A 19,450-nucleotide genomic window follows, 5' to 3' on the forward strand; every position below is an offset into this window, starting at 1 on the left:
GAGGTGTCAGCTTGTTTGCTCTGTTGCACTTTTGAGAAGATCAGGCAACTTATTGTGCTCTGGTGAGACTTAAATATCAGATTTAATTGCTGCAGAAGTATGTGTTGTGATAAATTACTCACTATTAATTTGTGGTTTACAGGTTTTTCAATCAATTACTTTGGCTATTTGTCATGCAATGAAAGAGAATAGCTGCATAAGGCATGAGTGTTTCGTGTGGCATTATTTCTGATGTTGTTAGTGTCTGCAGGGTCTGGGCTGATGGCACACAAACAGCTCTCAAGATCATCATCATCCCGCATCCGAGCTCAAGACTGCTCAGGTAACTAATCACACACACTCACAGTGTGAGAGATGTAACACACCCATGAAAGAGCCGTCTGACTGGGTGTGTGTTGTGTCTGTCAGAGATCCTGAACTCCGTTCTTCTGCCTCATCATCATCATCATCATGATGAGCCCACACACAGGATCTTCAGAGAAGAGCAGCGAGACCTGATCACCTCACTACAGGTTTATAGACCACACCTGAGCCTGACTACAGGTTTATAGACCACACCTGAGCCACAATACAGGTTTACAGACCACACCTAAGCCACACTACAGGTTCACAGACCACACCTGAGCCTCACTACAGGTTTACAGACCACACCTGAGCCTCACTACAGGTTTATAGACCACACCTGAGCCTCACTACAGGTTTACAGACCACACCTGAGCCACACTACAGGTTTATAGACCACACCTGAGCCTCACTACAGGTTCACAGACCACACCTGAGCCACACTACGGGTTCACAGACCACACCTGAGCCTCACTACAGGTTCACAGACCACACCTGAGCCTCACTACAGGTTCACCGACCATACCTGAGCCTCACTACGGGTTCACAGACCACATCTGAGCCTCACCACAGGCTTACTGACCACACCTGAGCCTCACTACAGGTTTACAGACCACACCTGAGCCTCACAACAGGCTTACTGACCACACCTGAGCCTCACCACAGGCTTACTGACCACACCTGAGCCTCACTACGGGTTCACAGACCACACCTGAGCCTCACTACAGGTTCACAGACCCCACCTGAGCCTCACTACGGGTTCACAGACCACACCTGAGCCTCACTACGGGTTCACAGACCACACCTGAGCCTCACTACGGGTTCACAGACCCCACCTGAGCCTCACTACGGGTTCACAGACCCCACCTGAGCCTCACTACGGGTTCACAGACCCCACCTGAGCCTCACTACAGGTTCACAGACCACACCTGAGCCTCACTACAGGTTCACAGACCACACCTGAGCCACACTACGGGTTCACAGACCACACCTGAGCCACACTACGGGTTCACAGACCACACCTGAGCCTCACTACGGGTTCACAGACCACACCTGAGCCTCACTACGGGTTCACAGACCACACCTGAGCCTCACTACGGGTTCACAGACCACACCTGAGCCTCACTACGGGTTCACAGACCACACCTGAACCACACTACAGGCTTATAGACCACACCTGAGCCTCACTACAGGTTCACAGACCACACCTGAGCCACACTACGGGTTCACAGACCACACCTGAGCATCACTACGGGTTCACAGACCACACCTGAGCCTCACCACAGGTTCACAGACCCCACCTGAGCCTCACTACGGGTTTACAGACCACACCTGAGCCTCACTACAGGTTCACAGACCCCACCTGAGCCTCACTACGGGTTCACAGACCACACCTGAGCCTCACTATGGGTTCACAGACCACACCTGAGCCTCACTATGGGTTCACAGACCACACCTGAGCCACACTACGGGTTCACAGACCACACCTGAGCCTCACTACGGGTTCACAGACCACACCTGAGCCTCACTACGGGTTCACAGACCACACCTGAGCCTCACTACAGGTTCACAGACCACACCTGAGCCTCACTACGGGTTCACAGACCACACCTGAGCCTCACTACGGGTTCACAGACCACACCTGAGCCTCACTACGGGTTCACAGACCACACCTGAGCCTCACTACGGGTTCACAGACCACACCTGAGCCTCACTACGGGTTCATAGACCACACCTGAGCCTCACTACGGGTTCACAGACCACACCTGAACCACACTACAGGCTTATAGACCACACCTGAGCCTCACTACGGGTTCACAGACCACACCTGAGCCTCACTACAGGCTCACAGACCACACCTGAGCCTCACTACAGGCTCACAGACCACACCTGAGCCTCACTACGGGTTCACAGACCACACCTGAGCCTCACTACGGGTTCACAGACCACACCTGAGCCTCACTACGGGTTCACAGACCACACCTGAGCCTCACTAGGGGTTCACAGACCACACCTGAGCCTCACTAGGGGTTCACAGACCACACCTGAGCCTCACTATGGGTTCACAGACCACACCTGAGCCTCACTAGGGGTTCACAAACCACACCTGAGCCTCACCACAGGCTTATAGACCACACCTGAGCCACACTACGGGTTCACAAACCACACCTGAGCCTCACTACGGGTTCACAGACCACACCTGAACATCACTACGGGTTCACAGACCACACCTGATCCTCACTACGGGTTCACAGACCACACCTGAGCCTCACTACGGGTTCACAGACCACACCTGAGCCTCACTACGGGTTCACAGACCCCACCTGAGCCTCACTACGGGTTCACAGACCCCACCTGAGCCTCACTACGGGTTCACAGACCACACCTGAGCCACACTACGGGTTCACAGACCACACCTGAGCCACACTACGGGTTCACAGACCCCACCTGAGCCACACTACAGGTTCACAGACCCCACCTGAGCCTCACTACGGGTTCACAGACCCCACCTGAGCCACACTACGGGTTCACAGACCCCACCTGAGCCACACTACAGGTTCACAGACCCCACCTGAGCCTCACTACGGGTTCACAGACCCCACCTGAGCCTCACTACGGGTTCACAGTCCACACCTGAACCACACTACAGGCTTATAGACCACACCTGAGCCTCACTACGGGTTCACAGACCACACCTGAGCCTCACTACGGGTTCACAGACCACACCTGAGCCACACTACAGGTTCACAGACCCCACCTGAGCCTCACTACGGGTTCACAGACCACACCTGAGCCTCACTACGGGTTCACAGACCACACCTGAGCCACACTACGGGTTCACAGACCCCACCTGAGCCACACTACAGGTTCACAGACCACACCTGAGCCTCACTACGGGTTCACAGACCACCTGAGCCTCACTACGGGTTCACAGACCCCACCTGAGCCACACTACAGGTTCACAGACCACACCTGAGCCACACTACAGGTTCACAGACCCCACCTGAGCCACACTACAGGTTCACAGACCACACCTGAGCCTCACTACGGGTTCACAGACCACCTGAGCCTCACTACGGGTTCACAGACCACACCTGAGCCACACTACAACACTTGACAGCACAAAAGCAGTCAGAAATGCATGTATAAAGCTGTGACATTATTTTTACATAAGTTATGCATATTTTCTGGCAGTATTAATTTAACTGCCTTTTAATTTCAGGATTATATTAGATTAATTTTATATTATGTTAATAAAAACAAGATGCATACCTCGGGGGTTATCCAAATATATGAATATTCCTTATTAATATTTGACATTTATATTGTCCAAATGATTTATTAAATATTATCTGCTAATTAAGTTGGTATATTATCAAAAACAAGATATACATTTTGTGGGTTATCCCAATATATTAATATTAATATTTAATTATGACATTTAATTGGCCAGATGACTATTATATATTATTTGCTACATAAGATTATATTAATCATAAACAAGATTTAATCTTAAGGGTTTTATCCCAATATAAAATATTCCTAATTATTTCATTGACATTAATATATTATTAGCAAATTCAGAGTATATATTATTTAATGACCCCTCAAAAACATGGAACAACTCAAGGGGTTAATACCAACATTTAAATAATATTCTTGATTTAATATTTATGACATTTATAAATTAATATTAATATAAATTAAGTGAATAGTGTATTATATTATTATAATAAAGCAGGTAATTATTATATTATATTTTGGGACCCCATACAAAATGAGTTCTACATCACAAGGGGTTTATACCAGTATATAAATATTTCCGATTAATTAAATAAAAGTATTAGGGCATATTATGCATTAATATTAATAAAATAATTTCCACTAATTGTTTATAATATAATACAATAATAGACTGACTGTCCGTATTGTCTTTACAGGAGCAGCTCATAGAGAAGGACCTGCACATCTCCAGGCTACAAGAAGCTCTGAGCTTTGAAAGAGAAAAGGTTATAATATGATGATATAATTCCTACAGTAGAGTGCAGTACAGCAGCAGCAGGTGACGTGTGTGTGTGTGTGTGTGTGTGTGTGTGTGTGTGTGTGTGTGTGTGTGTGTGTGTGCAGTGCGCGCGGCTGCAGTGCCGCGGTGTCCAGCAGGGGGCGGAGCTGAAGCGCAGAGAGCAGCACATCGTCCGCATGCGGGAGAAGCTTTCCCAGCTCAGCGACAGACTCAAGCCGCGCGGCGTGTGTGAGATGAGATCCACGGCCCGCTCTTACGACACTGGTTCATGTTTAACTTCTAATGACTTCATACACTACCTTAACTTTCTATTTTGACATTAGCCCTGGGCAATAGTTTGTCACAAGCAAGAATCGCAGTATGCTGTTCTTATTGGGTTAATAGCTGACATCATGATACACAAACTCCCCTGAGTGCAAGATGACGTCAGCAGTTGTTTGTTTTTGTTTTTAACCTGAGGATTTATGGGTGCATTAACATACCGTATAGACTAAAAGCCACAAAACTGTAAGGCCGCCCAAATCGTCCCAATGGAGGCCAACGATCGGCGGGTGAAGGTCGCTGCGCGTTCGGTCTTTTCAGCGGGGCAAAAGGGATTTTATTCCAATTCCTCGTTAATCTGACTCCATTTAATTATAATTTAGAATTTGGGTTAGAATGCCAATTGGTTATTTGGTCATTCTTTAATAGTTTAACTACACATTTAATTATTCCGTTTAACCCTTTGTTGTAATTATGTCCGTTCATAACCTGAATAATTCCAGAGCAAGTCAGAATCAATCAAAGTATAACAATTTATTAACAATCAGGTAAATGTATAACGCCAATTACATAATCAATTCAAAGGTATACTTCACATCAAATACTCTAAAGTAAAGAATGAGATGTATACCTGACTTATCAAGGTTACATAATGCTGCATGGGTTAAAACGTCCAGCATTACGGGCTGACCTGAGTACAGTATCGAGCCCTGAGCTCTTTGCAACATTTCCTTAAATACCCAGATGATCAGGTCCTATAGACCTGATTAGAAGAGAGGCCAAATGGCTGAAAGCCACACCCACCATACACCAAGGAAAGATATCTTTAAACCCTTAAAACATTTATGATGTTCTAGTTTACTTCTGTGGAGTAGAGATATTTGTACCAGTCGCACTGAGACATTTCAAATGATATCAAAAACATATAATACTGCATTGTGAGGATTGACATTGTAACAAAGAGATTTCTGGTGCATTTCAGGTGATCTCAAGTTTGGGGGAGCAGTAGTTTGGGGGAAGTTTCATGTGAAAGGAAAGGCATGTAAATTAGAGTCATTCATAGATGGTTCACTCAGTGTGATGTCGTCTCAGACAGAGACTCTAACTGTATCAATGAGTTCAGATGCTAATTTCCTTTGTTTTCTCAGAGCGATTACACATTTCCAGCATCTACTAGCTTTTTCCAGCCTTACAAAACATTCAATTGTATTAGGGTGTATGCACTATGAAACACACAAACTGCACCGTGACAATGATGTTCCTCGTCCATAGCCATGGAGATCATAAATGTGTTGCCAAAGCGGACCGGACGGAGGGAGCCTGGCTTCAAGCCTGCAAAGGCTGATGGGAGGTACAATTAATGTCTTGATAGACTGTACAACGTGCTTTAATCCAGCAGAAACATTGGTAATTTGCAATGTGCTTTAAAGGGTTAGTTCCCCCAAAAATGAAAATTGTCATTAATTACTCACCACTAATGTCATTCGACTCCGGTCAGACCTCCGTTCATCTTCAGACACAGATGAAGATATTAGTGTTGAAGTCCGATGGCTCAGAAAGGCCTTCATTGATCCGAATCATGAATCGATTCACTTATTCATAACGGTTCGAATCTTTGTTTTGAAATCGGCCATCACCTGACAGCTATCTTTATCTTTTGCGCACAAAAACTATTCTGGTGTCTTCATAAAATTATTGTAGAGCCGCTGTAAAATTAATAATCTGTTTGATTTATATGGTGCTTTTCAAGGCACTCAAAGCGCTTTACATTGAAGGGGGGAATCTCCTCAACCACCACCAATGTGCAGCACCACCTGGATGATGCGACGGCAGCCATATTGCGCCAGAACGCTCACCACACACCAGTAGTGAGATGGGCTTTGTAACGACGTCTTTAGTGCCTTTATGGGTCTTGAGAGAGGAAATGACATTGGTGTCAATGAAGGCCTTTCTGAGCCATCGGATTTACACACTAATATCTTCATCTGTGTGTGAAGATGAGCGGAGGTCTGACGGGTGTCCAACCACAGGAGGGAGAGGAATTAATGACAGAATTTACATTTGTGGGTGAACTAACCCTTTAATACTGACTTTAAGCATCTTTTTTGTAAAAATGTACAGACAGGCACAGTTGTGGAAAGAGAAGTAGGCAATTGTAAATGCTAGCGCTCTGTCTCCCTCTGCAGGACAGAAGAGGCGCTGCGTCTGCTGCTGGACCGACGGGAGGCTGAGCTCAGAGAGGCCATGAAGCTGCGGCACGCGCTCACCACACTACTGCACACGCTCAGAGATCAAATGGCACAGGTGAGAGAGATGCTGCACATTTACTGGAAAGATGTCTTATTAAAAAAAATGCACGGCCGAGTTTTCACACTTAAACTATGCTCTAAAAGTATTTATGTCACTGGTAATAGGCAAATTCATACTTCTGAGAGTGCAAAACTCATCATTAAATAATCATGTGTCGTGGGACTCGTGACATTGGAAACAGAGGCCACTCAGACACGCTCAGACACGTCGGCGCGTCCGCCATCTTGGAACGGTCATTGCTATTCAAAATAAGAATCAATGATGCCACATCATTGCGCAGCTTATGGTTGCAAAACCACTTCGATATAAATTCCTGAAGAAATGGGATAACCTTTCACAGGTGATTAATGTTTTTGTGTGCGTTTTTATACGTATTAACTCAATATTACAGGGTTTTTTGCTATTATCACCTCAACTTGCTCTTAAATTCACTGACCAACAGCTACTAATGAGGCATCCGTGTGTATATATTAGTGACACACCATCGCTGCTACATACTGTAACTAACCTAAAGTGACTTTTACTGAACGTTTAAGTTAATTCAAACCGTTGAGGTTTCAAAATCTCATGATTTTCATGATACTGATAAAGTGAAAGTTAGTCAGAAACTTGTTCAGGAGTCCTTAGCCGCCTTTGTTTCATTTGAAAAGGGCCTCACAACATCACAACAGAAGCGGCCTCTGTCCGCTTGCCCTCGAAAAAGAGCCCAGACCCCCATCACGGAAATTAACAGGGCAAAAATGCCTCCACAAATTAATATAAATCCTCCCAAAAATCAAGATATGAGGCAAAATCTCCCTTTAGTATTTTTATAACAGTAAATGGTGTTTCCCCAAATATCAACTTGATTGCAAATGTGATGGTTTATTAATTTTTTATTTTTTATACAACAGTTCAGGCTCCAACTGTTTGTTTGCAAAGGCTGCCTCTGTCAATAGTTTAATGGGATGTAAGATTTCTGTGTACCATGAATTGTGCTGCAGACATTATATATTATGAAGTGTGCAAATTGAGTGCATCATATACAGTAAAATCTTTTTAATTAGACTCTACAAGAGGACAGTGCAGAACTGCGGGATGAGGACAAAAACAATGTGCTGGTCCAATCAGAGCAGTGCCTTGGAGATCATGTGACCGGAGGTGTGGTCCAGGAGTGGATGCAAGTCCAGAAAAGACTCCAGGAGCTCGTGTGCCAGAGTAAGAACTGAATGCTTTAAACATGGATGGGTTAAAAGAGGCTTTGTGGACTGATCTTTGACTCTTGTCTGTGTGCTCAGGTCCTGTCTGTCAAGGAACGGACCAGGAGAAGCTGCTGGCTCATGTGGAGGAAGAGCTGGAGCAGAGCCGGGAGCTGATCCGAGCACAACAGCAGTTACTGCAGGTCAGGATTGTTGAGATTCATATGCTGATTATTGATGTCTGATTGAGTCTAAGAGATGCTGGAGATCAATATTTAGTGAATAATGTAGAATTACTGGCTTGCTGTAATTAATAATACAAAATGGAAAACAGCCTCGACTAGTCGAGCCACGAGCGCTGTTCTAAGTGAACTGGTTGATAGGAATTAAGTTTGTGAAATCGAATAACATGGACATTGTTTTTATTTATTTATTTTCCCTGTTGCGTTCAGTGCTTTCTTCCGGAAACAACGGACCATATGAGATTCAGTCACAGTTCATCACTTAGCACAGCGTTCGTGGCTCGATGAGTCGAGACTGTTTTCCAAGATGGCTGCTGTCTGTATATGCGTAATGTACTGTGTTTATAAAGTATCTTCTTATTAAACTGTTTGTACTCTTATAAAGTTCTCACTGCTCCGGTCTGCATGTAGGGACCCTCATTCTGCTGCCGTGTTAGTGTGAGGCTATTTTGAGTCTTGTTAGTGGTATTAACTAGCGGTTTAATTTCACTTATCCTATGCCCCGTACACTCGCGTTATAAGCTAATCTGTTTTTAGAGATAAAACTCTTCACATTCGATTTATGAAAACGCATCCCAGAGATCGATCTACTCGCTAACCATCTGTTAATTACCCCTAGAGTCATTTCTCACCGGAGTTGTCCTTTAAGTATCACCTCAAAATGCAATCTAATCCTGTTTACATGAAATAAGCTCCCGGGCAGGTTTAAGCTGACGGTCCTATTGCTATGACAGCAAGTCCAGGATGAGCGTTGAAGAACCAAACAATCTGAGATCAAGCCAAATCATCAACAATCAAATCCAGCTAACTGAGTTAGCGGTGTACGAAGAACGGGGTGTCCGCCGCTGTTATTAGCACATTATCTGTTTTGCCTTTCTCTCAGGACAGTGTGGCTCCGCCCCTCCCCGCTGTGCTGACGGACTGCTACTATCTGGAGGAGTGGGAGCGGCTGCAGGACCGCTGGGAGGAGCTTAACCGGCAGAGGCGGAGCTTCCAGCGAGAGAGGCAGGCCTTCACGGAGGCCGCTATTCGACTGGGCCACGAGGTGAGAGATTTCTGCGCGTTTATCTCTCTGAACTAACTCTTCTTGGACCGTTTTGTATGATTCTTTGTGTCACGATCATTTGAATATACTCCAGGGTTTCTACTGATACAAAGCCATATGCTAATCGCTGAAGTAACCCTTTAAGTTATTTAAAATAAGAAAAACTATCTTTAAACTAGATCAAATGAACTCAAGATATTTCTAATATGAAGTCTCCCCTGTTAGTAACACCTGTTGTTTTGTTTTTTTACCGGGGCTCTCAGGGACTGGGCAAACCTGGATATATGAGGGATTTCTAAAGTCTAAACCTGGAAACGTCATGGGAATGAATCAGATCTGGGCATTTTTATCATTTTTATTTTATAATATTTTTTCTGGTTATGTCAAGCTCTAAAAGAAAATGGTAAAATAGTATAAAAATTCAGTTAGAGGTCAAGTTTTTGACTATTGACTCTTAACTAATCATTGAAAGTTCTGGTAATGTGGATTTAATTTATACTTATTTAATTTTTGTTTAATAAATATAATTTAGAAGTATTTTTATAAATGTTTAAGTGTAAAATAAAATTTAATTTGCCAAGTTTGAAAATGATCACCGTTGTCATTATAGCAGACGTACCAGCAAAAATCTTGGAAGGCCTTTAAGTTTTGACAGAAATTGGGCCATAAGTCACCCAGAACAGAGACATTTTGAAGAATAGTTACACCGATTTTTGCTATATCTACAGTTTACAATCACCTGACATCAACGTATACCAAAGTTAATCTGAGATGCTTTATTTTTTAGCATTTGGCAGTTGTTGGATGAACACCAGCTGTGTTCATTTCATCTTCTATAGAAAAATACAGCATATAGATTGACTAAATGTGTGTGTTTCAGAGAAGCGAGTTCGAGCAGCAGAAAGCCTCCCGTTTGAAGTCCGAGTTCCTCCTCAGTATTTCTCCCGTTGTGAAAAGCTGTCAGTGGAACCGGAGAGAGAGCACCGCGCTCGACCTGCGTACGTACACAACCCCACACACACACACACACACACACACGGCTGTGTTACAGTGTGATGTGAATGCTGTTATCGTGATCTGTGTGTGTAGGCGCTGCGGCTCCCGATCAGCTCTCCCTCTCGCCGTGTACCACACCATCACCTGAGGGGTCAGAGGTCAGGCCGGGGTCATGTCGGAGCGTGGTCATGACCCCCAACACCCCTGAGCTGTTCTCTGCTCTTAAACTGTCCTACCGCAGGTCGTGTGTGTGTGTGTTTTCCTTGTATAGCAATACTTGTGAAGGCACAAATGTCCTCACTTATATAGTAAAATATGAAAACGACTCGCTAGTGAGGACATTTGACTGGTCCTCACTGGTTAAAAAGGCTTATAAATCGGCCAAAACATGTTTTTATTTAAATCTATTGTTCTGCAGATGTTTCTGAGATGGGTAGGTTTAGGGAGAGGGGTTGGGTTAGGGGATAGAAAATATTATTTGCCTGTGCCTGTGCCTGTGCCTGTGCCTGTGTGTGAGGTGCAGTCTGACTCAGTGTGTGTGTTTTCTCTCTCAGGTCGGAGCGGATGCTTCAGTCACCCGATGAACACTCGGACTGGCCCTTTTAGTTCACACACACCACGCTCTCATTATCTGCCAATACAGTTATGAAGTCTTTAGATACATTTCTGAATAAATTAAATAAAGATATGCATTATATATGTGGAGTTGCCTTGTTTTCTCTTTCCAGCATCTCTCACACATGCACACTTCAGATTGCATTTGTTGATTTGTAAGCTCCGGCTGACACCGGGGCTAGTTGTCACAGACTCTAATCGTAACTATACGGTTTTTACTCAGAAATCCACTTGTTTTCTGAAAGGTTTTGTATGTTGGTTTCAAATACTAGTTTAAATACTAGTCTTGAAATAATAATATTGGTAACACTACGATAAGCACTTAACATTAATGTGTTAGAAATTCTGGGGGAAAAACAACCCAAATTGGGTTGAAAATGGACAAACCCAGCGCTTGGGTCAAATGTTTTAAGAATAACTGTATCACTTGCTAGCAAAGTATTTTGGACTGTATGTTTAACAAATGCACATTATTATTATAAGTTAAATAAACAATAACATTAAATTATTGCTTGTTCACTTTTATAATTATGTGTCTGATTTTAAATTTCCAACATGTTTTGAATTCATTTTAAGCCATATAGTAATTTTTAAACAGAGGTAATGGGTTGGTCCATTTTCAACCCAACTTGGGTTGTTTTTAACCCAGCATGTTAATACAATTCCAGATGTATTTGTTTGTTCGTGTTAGTTCACAGTGTGTTAGCTAATGTTAACATATACAACTTTTGATCTTAATAATGTAAATATTAAAATTGATTAATAAATGATGTCGAAGTGTTGTTAATTCTTAGTTAATGTTAACTAAAAGTAGTTGACTACTGAAACCTTATTGTAAATATATTTGTAAAATATTGAAATAAGAATATTTAATTGTTTGAATATAATATTTGGTAACAACCACATTTACACTTAAATATTTATTTTTCATAACATTCTTTGCAAGTTGTCCCATATTATTCATCACAATTTTATATACTTTATCTGAGTGTCTATTCACACTTTCTTATTCATACTGTCTGTTGACTCTATTGTAGATTGCCTCTTACAGTATTGTATATTTTATGATGTATTGTTTATTCCTGTACAAGATTCCATTTAGAATTTCTATCATATTTTGGAACCGTTCATAAAGGATTCCGTTTGGATAGGAAATGTATTTGACTTATATTCTGATTCCTATATGGGATGCTGTGGAAATTGTTTTATAAGATTACAGCAAGATTTCTCTTCTCTCTCTCTCTCTCTCTCTCTCTCTCTCTCTCTCTCTCTCTCTCTCTCTCTCACACACACACACACACACACACACACACACACACAATGTTACTCTAAAAAGTAATTCATTTATTAATAATTTATTTATTACAGTAAAATTAATACTTAAAAAAATATCACAGGACAAAGTGAAATTCCATTAAATAAAAACACTGCCCAATAAGATCATACAGGATCTTTTGACGGATTATTGTGTGTAGTTTCACGTGTTCTTTCTTGTGTGAAATGGACACAATTACAATTTCATCGTGGCTACTAAAGTACCGATGACAAATAACTTGTTAAAATAAAGGTTCATACTTTTGCATGTTATCTTAAACGGTCTTTTTTTAAAACGTCATTGAGCATTTCATGTTATAATCTTGCTTTTTCTAATCAGCTTCAATAAACAACGCGCTCTCGATGGGAAAACCTACCCCATGCGGTTTTACATTACAATAGCAAAGTTGCAATTTTACCAATCTCCTTTTTTTCTTCTTCAGCGGACACAATTGGCAATCCTGTCGTGTCCTAATTGGTCTCGTGCTGTGACGTCTGCCCTTTAAAGCCCACGCGTGCTCAGCGCGTGCTTGTTGTTTTGGTCTCGCTCTAGTGAGAGGCATGGCTTTTTCTCTTCTCAGTTACATCCTGACAGCCCACGGTTCCATGGAGCCCAAAAATGAGTACTTTCAGCCCTGGAGGGACTACCTGGGTTTTCCTGACATGATCAGAGGAATGCAACGGCGAGGAGCGCAGTCGGGCGCGGGCAGGAGTGAACCGGCGGCCGCGCTCATGGCGTCTCCAAGCGGCGCGACGCGCTCACACACGGCCGGGACGAGGGAGAAGAGGAGCGCGGAAACCTCCAAGAGTCCCAGCATCACGCCCGAGAGGAAGTTTTGCAGCTTCTGCAAGCACAACGGAGAGGCGGAGTCCGTGTTCACCGCGCACTACCTTAAGGACCGTACCGGGAACGTGACGTGCCCGTACTTGAGCCAGTACATGTGTCCCCTTTGCGGGGCCACCGGGGCCAACGCGCACACGAAGAGGTTCTGCCCGCTCGTGGATAAAACCTACAGCTCCGTGTACGCCAGAAAATAGACACGCCGAAACGGGACATTTCCAACCCGCGGAAGAGCTGGCCATGCTAAACGAGGACACTTTTTACCAAAGGTTTTAATATTTTAAGTTTTAACTGTTTTATACGTAATGGCTTGTGTGTGAGTTTGCATGCGTGTGTGTTTGCACGGTTTGCTTTTGCACTGATTTGGTCTTGTTTCCTTGATTTGTGTGCACTATGGTCTGTGTGTTTCACCTTTTTCTCTTTCTAAACAAACTTGTACACCAGCCATTAGGCTCGCTACAGGTGCAACCAAACGAGCACTTTATTTTGATTTTTTAAAAAAAGAAAGATATTTTGTACTTGATAGAACACCCTTCTTTTATTGTGAAACTTTATCAATATTTAAAAAAAAAAAATGTATATTTTCCTGTTAATATTGGGTGTGTTTTACTGTTGAGAGCTGCCTGTTTTTGCATCAATAACAAACTTGAACAATCTCACAAGCTTCTGTTTTTATTTCGCTCTCGTTCTCCACTTTATAACTTCTCTGTGCTGGATGTCATGAACATCAGGTTGTCCTACTGAAAAATCATGTTTTTCAATCACCAAGTTTAACGGAAAAGTTTGTGCACATGCACTCAAATGAAGTCAATTTGACCATTTTTGCTGTCTAGTTTTCCAAAATGGTATCATTCACAATCAAACGCACATAACAATAGGGAAAGCGTAACTTAATTATGTAGTATTCACTGTCTGATGCAAGTTTGCACTGGAGGATGGACCGATTTATGGCTAGAACTTTTGGTCCTGGGGTCACAACCTGTGATTTGACAGAATTATGAGCTTTCCTTGAACTTAACTTTAAACTCTGGCTTACAGAAACTGAACCGCTCTATGCCAGTTGTGCTTTTGCCATGAAGACACCACAGATGTGAACATACTTAAAACATGTGTAACTGAATGAGGTTGCTAGCAAACTGTGAACACCTTAACCACTATGTGTTTGAACATTACGAAACTGACTAGTGTGGAGGGCCATAATTGCTGCGAAACTGTGGTCTTGGGGGTTTTCTGCCTTGTTGCACAAATCCAATCTTCCTGTGTGCATCCCTCACCATCTGACTGCAAGAAAACATCAAAAATATGGTTTATGGTCAAAAGTTTTTACTCTTGTTTGTTTTCTATGTAAACTACAAAATCAGAATAATGTTTCTCTAAAGACCTCTATGACTCGAGTCATGGCTTACTTGAGATAGGTGAGATCTCTGATTAGGCTGCACACCAGCTCTGTGGCATCTTCCAGATCACAAGCGGCTTCTGAGATGGGCAGGTCGTCCAAACTGAGCACAAGTAAACCATGAAAATGGACAAACAGCACATTAAAGAGTCCCAGACAGTAAATTCTGAAATGTAACCACACAGACATGCACCATTCAAAGTCAATCGTTTGCACTCATCTCACCTCAGAACCATGTTTTTGAGCTGGGAATCTGTCAAGGAGAAGCTGGATAACTGGCTGGAGGGATCTGGTTCATCTGCGGGACTCAGATGAGGCTCGTGGACGTCACTCGGTAAACCATCATACTCTGTAACTGACTGTGATCCAGCTCAGTTTTAGCATCTTAATGTTGACTTTAAATGACATGAGTTTTGGACACTTTTTTTTATATATATATATAATTATCAAACTAAAACCCATATTTTAGTTAATTGACTTAAAGCCAATTAACAAATCTAAAGTAGTGTTTCCTACATACAAAAAAATAATAATTCTGTCATCATACTTAATCTCTCATGTACGGAGCCCCGCACATGACATGCAGTAAAAAACTAGTAGGCTAACTGGTGCGCACGTTTTACTAATTCGTTCCCTCAATTTATAAATAGTGCGCACGTTTTACTAATTCGTTCCCTCTATTTATAAATAGTGTACACATTTTACTATTTCATTCCCTCAGTTGACTAAATCGTGCGCACAATTTATAAATCGAGGAAACCAATTAGTATAACGTGCACACAATTTATAAATCGAGAGAACGAAATAGTAAATCGTGCGCACTATTTATCTTTTTTTTTCTTACGTGTCATGTAAGGGGCTCCATACTCATGCCATTATAAAGCTAGATTCTAGTGTGACTAGACATTGTCAAATGTATTGCAATGCATCTTGATATGCAATCTTTGAGTTAAAGGGATAGTTCACACATTTAATTCTGTCATCATTTACTCAACCTCATGTCGTTACAAACCAGTAAGACTTTCATGTAAGACCCGTCGTTAATCTTCAGAACATAAATTAAGATCTTTTTAATGAAATCTGAGAGATTTCTGTCCATCCATTGACAGCTACGCAACTATCACTTTTCCCACCAATGAGGTTTATTCTCGTGTTGCGCAGCATGTTTGAGCTTCAGCAAGAAGCAGTGATGTTTAGTCTTGCGTGTCAAAGCAAGTACGGTTGAGCTTCTATTTTTGTTTGCTGATCAATGGTTATATGTGAATAAAAGCCTAAATTCAATCTGTTCATCATATAAAATGATCAAGTCTTTTCAGAAAATTTTGACTAAACCGCTTGAGTCAAATGGATTAGTTTTACGATCTCTCTCTTTATGAACTTTTTGAAGCGTCAAAGTGGTAGTTGCGTACACTCTCAGTGGAGGGACAGAAATCTCTCAGATTTCATTAAAAGTAACTTAAATTCTGAGGACGAATGAAAGTCTTGCAGGTGCGAAACGACACAAGGGTGACTAATTAATGACAGAATGCTTGGGTGAACTATCCCTTTAAATATGATTTGAGAAGTTCATCTTACATTTTGGCCTCTTCTTAAAGAAATGTATTTTTTATGATACTTCTATGTCCTTTCTAGAACATAAAAGCACTTAGGACATCCTACAGTGATAGTGAGTAAACAATTACAAGAATTGTACATGTGTCTGAACTGTTTCTTTAAAGGGTTACTTCAGCGATTAGCATTAAGCTTTGTATCAGTAGAAACCAAGTAGTATATTCGAATGATCGTGCTCCCTCGTACTCTCGCTCGGCTCACTCACACTTTATTGAACAGACACATTCAGTTTTTAATTGTAGTGTCTATTCTCTAACTGAACAAAATGATTATTACTATGAAAAGCAAAACAATGGTGGTGGTGGTGGTGGTGCCGCAAGTGATAACCAGTAGCACTGGTTTTGGGAGTGGCTGTGAAGCAAGTGCATTCTGGGAGTTGTTGTCTTTCATCCACATGGGACAAAAATACATTTTCGGTCTTTTCTCAGTCTAGAAGGCACCAAATTAAATAAATGACCCAGTTTAAATACACATTAATCTTCCCAGCGCTGAAGTAGCCCTTTAAGTGTGTGTTCTACTCACTTGCACGTCTTTATCTTCACCACAAGGTGGGGCTGCAGGTAAGGACAAACTCCACATGCTGCTGTCTTCACAGGTCACTGTTTTCTCAGCTGTTAGAGCTGCAGCAACCGAAGTACAGTCTGAAGACTCACACTTATCTTCTATCTCGTCCATTACAGGAAGTGCACTGACGGTCTCATCGGCTGCATTATCCGTGAGCTCCATACACTGTTCATTGGCGTGACCGCTGATTGAATTTTTCATGTCACGTTCACATGGACGGCTCTCCTCAACCTCCATCTCGTTGCCTTGCACTACGAGCAGTTCTTCAAAATGGTTAGCATCCTCAGAAGCGGATGCTGAGGCTTCGGTGGTCTCTTTGGGAACTTCAAGTGGACCCTCTATCTCTATCACAACCGCATCTTGAGCTGAAACATCGGTTGATTCCTTGCAAACTTCGGCTAAATCTTCAGCCGCTTCGGTACCAGTCTCAGCTGTGACGTCCTCGCACATTTCTGGCTTATCTTCTCTAATGAAGCTTTCATTAGTGTTATGCTCCACAGATTCAGTTTCAACTTTCTCAAGAGGGTCATCAGAATTAGCGTGGGACGGGATTGTATTGTCAGTGATTTCTTGCACCCTTAACATGCGTTCCACCAATATCTGAACTTGAGGATCATTCCCATACTGCACATTAGGCTGCTCTTGCTCCACCTGTACAGCTATCTCCTCCAATGGGCAAGAGGTTGGGAGGGAGGATGCTGAAACCTCTGACTCAGTAGCTGCCTCCTCTTCGAGAGAGATAACGCCATCTGTCTTTAAATCGTCACTCATCATAACCAACTCCTCAGTGATAACTTGACCTGCCTCGTTCTCCTGTCCTCCTCCAGATGCATTTTCTTTAATCGGCTGTTCCTTGAGTATCCTCTTCTTTTCTCCAAGCCGACACATTCCCATTCTCTTTCTTACTTTCCTCTTTACAGAAGGATCTGCATCTTCTATCATCTGAAGTCCTGTCTCGTCAACTGAGTTCTCAGCTGAAGACTCTAATCGTTCGGCCATCATCTTGGGTTCAGTGGCTACACTGTCCTCATGTGACAATTGTCTTTCGGCTTGACACCCATTTGATGGTAATTCAGAGTCACAGTCATCTGGGACCTTCTGAGATTCATGGTTTGAATTGCTTGTGATTTCACTCTGTTCATCATCCGGCTCTATATCAGGCTGATCTTCATTGGAAACTTCGATATTGAAAGGTTTAGAGAGAGAGCACTTGTCGCTATTGTTAGGCTCTGGGGTTTTCACTGCGATAGTTTGATCAATCTCAGGAGAAACCTCAGGTGGGTGTGTGCCATTTCCATCATTGTCATCATTGCATGTTTTTTCTTCCAGGGAACAACTAGAGTCAACAGGGAACTCTGTAGTTGAGTTTTGTAATGTGCTCTGTTCAGGCGGATGCTCATCCAGCTTCTCTGAGCATGATGCATTATGGGAGTTGTTGTTTTCTGAATTTAGTGTCTGAATCTAGATATTACGGAGAGGAGTTATGTGAACACAAATACAACGGCATCAAAGAATAAAGGAATTCTTCCAAAAAATGTTGTTTGTGTAATTGATAGAAATCACCTGATTTTCATCTGTTGTTTTTTCAGTGCTTCTCTGTCGTTTTACTCTGGGCTGCGCTCTCTTAGGAGGTTTGAACTCTCCTAAAATACATTTATTTACATCAATATTTGTCTATTTACTTGAAAATTAATATAGCTACAATCAAACTACTCTAAGAACTGCTGCAACCCAGCAGTTGGATAAAATGTTTGACCAACGTGCCGAGTAGTTTCGCTTAACCCAATTATTGTTTAAAAATGACTATTTGGCTGGCTTAAAATTAACCCAAAACAGGTTGGAAATTACAAATCAGACACATAATTACTAGAGGCAACAATAATAATCAGAAGGTGAACATTTAGTTATTAATAAGCAATTCAATTATTAATTAAACCTATTAATGATGTTGTTCATTTATTAAATATATGAATAAATGTTCATTTCCAACATACTTTGGGTTAATTTTAAGCAAACAATACAGTACATTATATTTAAAGAATAGTTGGGTTAAATAAAACTACCCAGCAAGTTGGGCAAACATTTAACCCAAGCGCTGGGTTAAAACAACCTAATCGCTGGGTTTGTCCATTTTCAACCAAACTTTGGTTGCTTTTTACCCAGCATTTTATAGTTGAGTGAATGATGATTATTATGTTCTCGTGGGTTCAATCTACCTGCAGTCTTTGCTTTTCTTTTCGTCATTGTCTTGTTTTAGTCCAGATTTTAACTAAGTGAATAAAAAGAGACAAGTTAAAACAAATTCATGGCACTCTTGACTCATTTCATTTGTATATCTTGTAGTTTGCTCGTTTAAATGTATTAATTTAATTATCATCTAACCCAAATTCATAAAACATTTTCTTATAATAAGTTATAAAACGTTCAACAAGCAAAATAAACATTTTAAGCTTCAGTAAATAACGTATTATTTATCTGACAGACCTTAATTTTTAAATCAAATGTGCGCGCGAAAGATTCGCGACGCCGTTCGTTACTAAAAAAAATATATTTCTGCACCTTTTCTCAGAGAAACCTAATTATAACACGACAAACCACCACAATGCGCGATAATAACGTATATGATTTCAAATGTCAGTACATCGACAACCTAGCGGTAGAACTACAAGTCCTCAGAGTCTGTGGGGCGTTCCCGCGTGCCGTAAAGCAAG

The 19,450-nt window shown here is 42.0% G+C and overlaps 3 protein-coding genes across 6 annotated transcripts; 2 read left to right on the top strand and 1 right to left on the bottom strand.

Annotated features, from left to right (window-relative positions):
* Window positions 1–32: 32 nt before the first annotated feature.
* Window positions 33–11,095, top strand: si:ch211-286b5.4 (afadin- and alpha-actinin-binding protein). The gene is made up of 13 exons (XM_067442580.1): window positions 33–62; window positions 242–322; window positions 409–512; window positions 4,284–4,352; window positions 4,471–4,630; window positions 5,900–5,978; window positions 6,814–6,931; window positions 7,984–8,134; window positions 8,215–8,318; window positions 9,241–9,402; window positions 10,283–10,400; window positions 10,492–10,639; window positions 10,953–11,095. The coding sequence occupies exons 2-13, from the start codon at window positions 262–264 to the stop codon at window positions 11,002–11,004; spliced, it is 1,326 nt and encodes a 441-aa protein (XP_067298681.1). The 5' UTR covers window positions 33–62; window positions 242–261; the 3' UTR covers window positions 11,005–11,095.
* Window positions 11,096–12,812: 1,717 nt separating this feature from the next.
* nanos3 (nanos homolog 3) lies at window positions 12,813–13,824 on the top strand. The gene has a single exon (XM_067440722.1). The coding sequence runs from the start codon at window positions 12,889–12,891 to the stop codon at window positions 13,363–13,365; it is 477 nt and encodes a 158-aa protein (XP_067296823.1). The 5' UTR covers window positions 12,813–12,888; the 3' UTR covers window positions 13,366–13,824.
* A 134-nt stretch (window positions 13,825–13,958) lies between these two features.
* On the bottom strand, window positions 13,959–19,436 carry si:ch211-286b5.2 (uncharacterized). Of its 4 annotated transcripts, none has more exons than XM_067440721.1 (7): window positions 19,390–19,436; window positions 18,956–19,008; window positions 18,303–18,382; window positions 16,698–18,200; window positions 14,790–14,923; window positions 14,575–14,667; window positions 13,959–14,449 (listed from the first exon to the last, which is right to left on the bottom strand). In XM_067440721.1, exons 2-7 carry the CDS (start codon window positions 18,981–18,983, stop codon window positions 14,350–14,352), a joined length of 1,938 nt encoding a protein of 645 aa, XP_067296822.1. In that variant the 5' UTR covers window positions 18,984–19,008; window positions 19,390–19,436; the 3' UTR covers window positions 13,959–14,349. The 4 variants fall into 4 exon arrangements, with proteins under 4 accessions (XP_067296822.1, XP_067296819.1, XP_067296821.1 ...); XM_067440718.1 differs by having other exon boundaries at window positions 19,299–19,434; XM_067440720.1 differs by having other exon boundaries at window positions 19,381–19,427.
* Window positions 19,437–19,450: the final 14 nt, after the last annotated feature.

The sequence above is a fragment of the Pseudorasbora parva genome, chromosome 4 (assembly GCF_024679245.1).
Source record: "Pseudorasbora parva isolate DD20220531a chromosome 4, ASM2467924v1, whole genome shotgun sequence".
NCBI classification, from domain to species: Eukaryota; Metazoa; Chordata; class Actinopteri; order Cypriniformes; family Gobionidae; genus Pseudorasbora; species Pseudorasbora parva.